Raw genomic sequence first — 5,963 nt, 5'->3', positions numbered from 1 at the left:
CTCCCCCATTGAGGGCCATAAGGTTCTAGGCCGCCGACATCCATCGGACTCCGGCGACCCTCACCAGGTCGTCGGTCCATCTCGAAGGGAGCCTGCTTATGCTGCGTTTCCCGGTTCGTGGTCGCCACTCCAGAACTTTTCTACCCCAACGGCCATCGGTTCTACGTGCCCGGCCCACTGTCACTTGAGTTTCGTAAGTCTATGCAATTTGGATACCTTTAATTATTTAAATTATATAATATATTACTATTAAAACAGATTTGTATTGCAGGAACATAAAATTACTCCCGGAATTTTTTATTATAAAATAACAAATTATAATTGAGACTTTAACACTAAATAATTAACTACGTCTTAAATTATAAATACCAAATAATATTAGGTTAATTGAAATGAAACACCATTTATAATGTTTTGATTTAATCAAATTACGCACTTCCGACTTATTCAATAGTTCATAGGCCCATAATATATAATGTTTACATTGTAGATATGATGTATTCTAAATATATTTTTACAATATACTGGCACCTTAAAATACTAAAAAAATTAAAATACAGGAAATTTAATGGAATACACTCATAATGTAATGAAATTAAAAACTTAAAATTATGTCTACATAATACATTTACATTTCTAAAATGACTCCTATTAAATTATTATAATATACAAAAGAGTATATGACGTATGCTTGTCGCTTACTTAAAAAACGAAAAATATTTTTTTTACCAACCAGACGTCCATTTTAACGCTATATTTTATCACAGGCTTTTGACGAATTTCTTAAGTAATATCTTAATTTTAAATTGATAACACTAATTTAAAACTACTTATCTAATAAGTTTTTAATGATTTACATTCAAAAAATATAGTAAAAATACAAAATATTAAGGTTGTTGTAAGGCGCAGTTGTATTCATAAATCTTTTTTAAATTACATTATATTTGTGTAACTAAAAGTAGGCGCACAGGGGCGGTTTAAATACTCGGATTGAACATCCCATTCTTTTATCATCAAAATTGACCAAGTTATTTTTTTAAAATTTGACGCGTCTAATCGGTCTTCGTAAAGACAAAATAATTGCGCGTACGCGTCAACTTTAAAACCCTCACGTTTCTAAAGAAGGCACAGGTCCAACAACTTGAGTTGTGTATGAGGTCATAATATGCCCTTCTAAATCTTCGACGTAAGGGTCATTCACCCTTTATCGAAAGAAATATTTCATTGTAAATATCTTTGAACCTCCTGTGAAGGAACTTAACACTCCTTTGATATTATGACTGATAAACACTTTAAATATTAAAAATACAGGTTAAAAATTGAAGATAAACGAAACATTATTAAATTTACGGGATCATCCCGTCTCAGGACGCCGCGTTTGAGGTGCGAAATTGATCATGTCATGCATAAATCACTGCAAGAAATGGTATCAATACTCTTATTGTCCAAGTTTCTAAGTTTACGACAATTGTATACCATCCTCTTTCAATTTTCTCACAACGTCAGCACTGATTTCCTCCTCGCGAAACTTGTAGCCACACGCTACCATTTCCTTCGCTACGTGATAGTTTTTTCTCAAAGATTCGAACCAAATGGTATAAGGGTAGTCGGGCCATATACCTCCATATCTTTCGGGGAGATGGTCCCGGTGAATGTGCTTGTGCAAGGATGTCATGTCGTTGCCATGGAAGTAGATCTTGGAGTTCATAACGTTGTTTAAGAACGGCTTGAAGATATTGTACATCTTGTCGAACAGCCAAGTGTGATTGATGACGTGGATGGCGTGGGTGTTGGCTGGGTAGCATGACTGGAAATATAAAAAATAGTTTTTAATAATTTTCGGAGGAGACTGGGGAAAACAAGGGGAGGAGGCTGTTGGTGTACCAATGAAATAAATAAATAAAACAAATGATAATAAGTCTCTAATATGCAAGTGTTCGTCTATATGGATTGATGCGCAATTTAGGCGACGGCTTTTGATAAATATTACAAAACGCATACAAGTACTGTAATTAATAATTATATTCTGGTTTGAAGGGCAATGTTGACTGTAGACCTCTGTAATTATTGGTGTTACGGATCAAGATTATATGGGGAAAAGCATTTCATTATTCATTTCTGCTCTGAGATATTCTAAATTGCTAAATATATGTATGTATGAGTGTTTTTATTCAAATTTGTTTATAATAATATCAGCCTTGTATTATATACTTGCCCACTGCTGAGCACGGGCCTCCTCTACTACTGAGAAGGATTAGGCCTTAGTCCACCACGCTGGCCTAGTGCGGATTGGTAGACTTCACACACCTTCGAAATTCCTATAGAGAATTTCTCAGATGTGCAGGTTTCCTCACGATGTTTTCCTTTATCGTTAAAGCGAACGATAAATTCACAAAGAATACACACATGATTTTAGAAAAGTCAGAGGTGTGTGCCCTTGGGATTTGAATGCGGACATTCGTCTTGGCAGTCCGTTCCACACCCAACTAGGCTATCGCCGCTTCATAACAATTCAATTCAATTTGTTTATAACACACAAATATTTAATGAAATACGTCGTTTAATTTTGTTTTGACGTATTTTAGGAAACCTAATCTGAAGTGGAGAACACAAAATATCGGATTAAGTGAAAAGATAGAAAGCAGATCGGTGGCAAGAAAAAATATGTATACATTAGACTTTGCTTCCTTCAATTCTACTTTACATTTAAAGTAACCTTGAACTTACATGATCAATGGTAAAAAACATGACATTGATTTTAGTATGGTAATATAAAGGTCGTGGCGGATTCCGCAATCAAATAGGTTTAGGAAGCGGTACTAATAATAACTATGTATGTCATGACCATACCTGTTTTATATGTAAAACGCCAATATTATATATATTTTATTATAAAAAATATATTTTATTTGGCCTATTTTTTGCAAGTAAAGTTAACATAAACTTATATTTCCTTTACGCTTATGTAATAAAAAATATGGATTTTTCTTTTTTTATAAAAGACAATTTTCTTTTTATTTGTTAGTTATTAACGTCATCCGAAACCCGAAGTTTACAATACGTAGGTTTCTGACGTTCGGGGCCGTTCATCAGAAAAAAATATTATCGACGCATTCACAAAATATAACAATGATAATTACTATTATATTTTATGTAGATATTCGAAACTAAACAAGTGTAAAACCAATTTTTATTTTAAGAAATTGTTGTTAAGTTGTAACGGACATTGAACATAAAATGTGTATACTGCATAATGATAATTCAGTAAGAACGTTAATTAACGAGTTTAATTCACTATCAGGAACGCGACACTTTCTTTCCACAATGTATATCCAGGGTAATTAATTAAAACTAATTAAATCTGAGGCGTAAAAGATATTTGTACTTAACTTACATCTAAGATTTAGCTTAAAGCACTATGGAAACACTTCTATCTTGGAATTTTGAGTAAATTAAATAAATTGTATAAAAACAAATCAGTTGATTTACACTCTAAATAAAATGAATTTAAGTATAACTTTAATTGTTTTAATGCAACTAATTGTCGTGACGATCGTGCCGCTCGCCTAATGGTAAGCGATAAAACCGTTGCATGTTACTGTTGCCCGTAAACAGTAGCAACACCATACAAAACTTTGAATTACGAAGTACTGCGTGGCGCCCCACTGCCCTCGTCACCCTGAGACATGAGTTGTTACGTCTCATAATGCCCAATAATTACTCTTACGATAATTTCCATACGATTGATTGATACTTACAACTAAAATCTTATCAATTTTCGCGGCAATGGACGGAGTGCATTGCCACGCGTGCTGAGTGCCGATGTTCTCCAGGTCGAATAGCGCTACTCCGCCGAGGATCTGGGTGCGCTGTTCCATCATACCCAGCTCTAGGGCTAGGATAGTAGCTTTAAACATGTCTTCAATTGGAATTGTTTTCGGATCCCACTGACCTGTAAAATTAATTTCATTCAATAACTATTACGAGGCGGCGATAGCCTAGTTGGATGTGCAACGGATTGCCGCGACGTATGTCCGCAGGATCAAATCCCAAGGGCACACACCTCTGACTTTTCTAAGATTATGTGTGTATTCTTTGTGAATTATCGCTTGCTTTAACGATGAAGGAAAACATCGTGAGGAAACCTGCATACCTGAGTGTACCAATCCGCACTAGGCCAGCGTGGTGGATTAAGGCCTAATCCCTCTCAGTAGTAGAGGAGGCTCGTGTCCAGCAGTGGGACAGTATATAATACAGGGTTGATAATATAATAACTACTACGAGTAGTAATGAGATTGCAAATTCCTATTTTTTTTTATCGCATTATCTATTTCCATCTCTAATCGTGTGTAAAAATTTAAAAAAGGGAAGGGGTCTTTGCAATATTTTTGAATTTAATTAAAATAATAATTCCTCTGACTAATGAAATATGACACTCTCAACTTAATAATGAATTAATTGATTGTATTACAGTTTATCTCCGCTTTTTAAGATTTAACTTGTTAAAACTATTAAAATTAATATAGTTTCCAGCAAACGAAATAACTTTAGTATAGTTTTGTTACCAATTATTATCTAATTAACAAATGTAATCCCACCTATTCTGTATATTATAAGCCGCCGACCGTCCTGCCCTCGATAGGGGGGCACGGCTATAATGTTCGCATCGCCAATGCCTTGAAGATCCAAAGGGTATACGTTGTCAAAAAGCTCCGGATTCTCCTCTTTAAACTGATAGTAGTTTACGAGCTGCAAAAACATAATTGATCGATTTATTGAAATTTTTATTATAATCACAAAAAATGGATTAAAAAATCTTATTTTGATAAAAACTTCAGTGACTCTTGTTATTATGTATTGAGTATGTTGATACACCGCAGCACTGATACACCGTATCAGTGCTGCGGTGCCCCCAAGCTTTGGGGCCCCTCTTGGCCAATACCTACATTAAACTAAGCAAGCCTAAAAGTTCGCACTGCCTTGAAGGGCCTCTAACAAATTTAGGTATAGGGCCCCTCTATAGGAAGCAACGCTACTGTAATAAGTTTAAACACACACACACACACAGAGAGAGAGAGAGAACGCCTTTATCTCCGAAGGAGTGCGCAGAGACGCAACTGATGCAACAAATTTTCGCCGTAAATATTTCGCCTTACGATGTGATAGGAGGCAGGCCTATCGCCATATCGGTACAAATTTCAGACTCCGGGCAGATACTGCGTAGAACAAGCCAATATGACTTTGTCCGACCTGGACATCGAACCCCAGCACCGCAATTGTATTGTAATATAACTACGCCACCGAGGCATTATAAACGTATCATTATATAAGATATCATTCTTGGTATTAATTATTCTTTTTTATAGATTTAAGAGCGATTTTCCTCACTTCATCGGGTGTATAAAAATTTACACCTACTAAAATACTTAGTAAAAATGTAGAGGCGTATTCTGTGCTATTAATTCACTTTGATTAATAAACAAGGTACACTTACCAACCTATGAGCTCTTTGTGGTATAAAGTTTCGCGCACGAAGAAACTTCACCAGAAACTCATCGTCCATCCGGTGTGGTGTACATTCACCCCGCTCTGAAATGAACAGTATTCGCCCTTATAATACAGTAAATAAAGCAACGCACTCGTCTACTAGAAAGTAACACTTTACAATAAGTTACTCTACCGTAAATGTAACATACAAAATTGTAGGCATATTTAAGAAAATATTTTTATTCGTTTATACGCTTTAATTCCACTATCAATAATATCTAATAGTGAAAGAGAATTACGGCGCTTACAGTCCGAAATAGACTTATGGACTTAACATATTCCCACTAAACCACTAATACTTCTAATAGATCAAAAAATCAAAAAACTAAAACCGGGATTATTGACGAAAATATTCCTTAATCATGGATCATTTTTGGCACAATGTTAGGAGAGGTATCTTCTGCCTGTGTCAGGTA

General features: G+C 35.2%; 1 protein-coding gene across 1 annotated transcript; it reads right to left on the bottom strand.

Annotated features, from left to right (window-relative positions):
* Positions 1-403: 403 nt before the first annotated feature.
* On the bottom strand, positions 404-5,613 carry LOC119192793 (alpha-tocopherol transfer protein-like). Its single transcript, XM_037446559.1, has 4 exons — positions 5,495-5,613; positions 4,599-4,749; positions 3,759-3,952; positions 404-1,807 (listed from the first exon to the last, which is right to left on the bottom strand). The coding sequence occupies exons 1-4, from the start codon at positions 5,561-5,563 to the stop codon at positions 1,460-1,462; spliced, it is 762 nt and encodes a 253-aa protein (XP_037302456.1). The 5' UTR covers positions 5,564-5,613; the 3' UTR covers positions 404-1,459.
* Positions 5,614-5,963: the final 350 nt, after the last annotated feature.

The sequence above is a fragment of the Manduca sexta genome, unplaced genomic scaffold, assembly GCF_014839805.1.
Source record: "Manduca sexta isolate Smith_Timp_Sample1 unplaced genomic scaffold, JHU_Msex_v1.0 HiC_scaffold_3179, whole genome shotgun sequence".
Classification (NCBI taxonomy): Eukaryota; Metazoa; Arthropoda; class Insecta; order Lepidoptera; family Sphingidae; genus Manduca; species Manduca sexta.
Note: the sequence above shows the minus strand (reverse complement) of the source record. Positions and strands in the feature narration are given on the sequence as shown.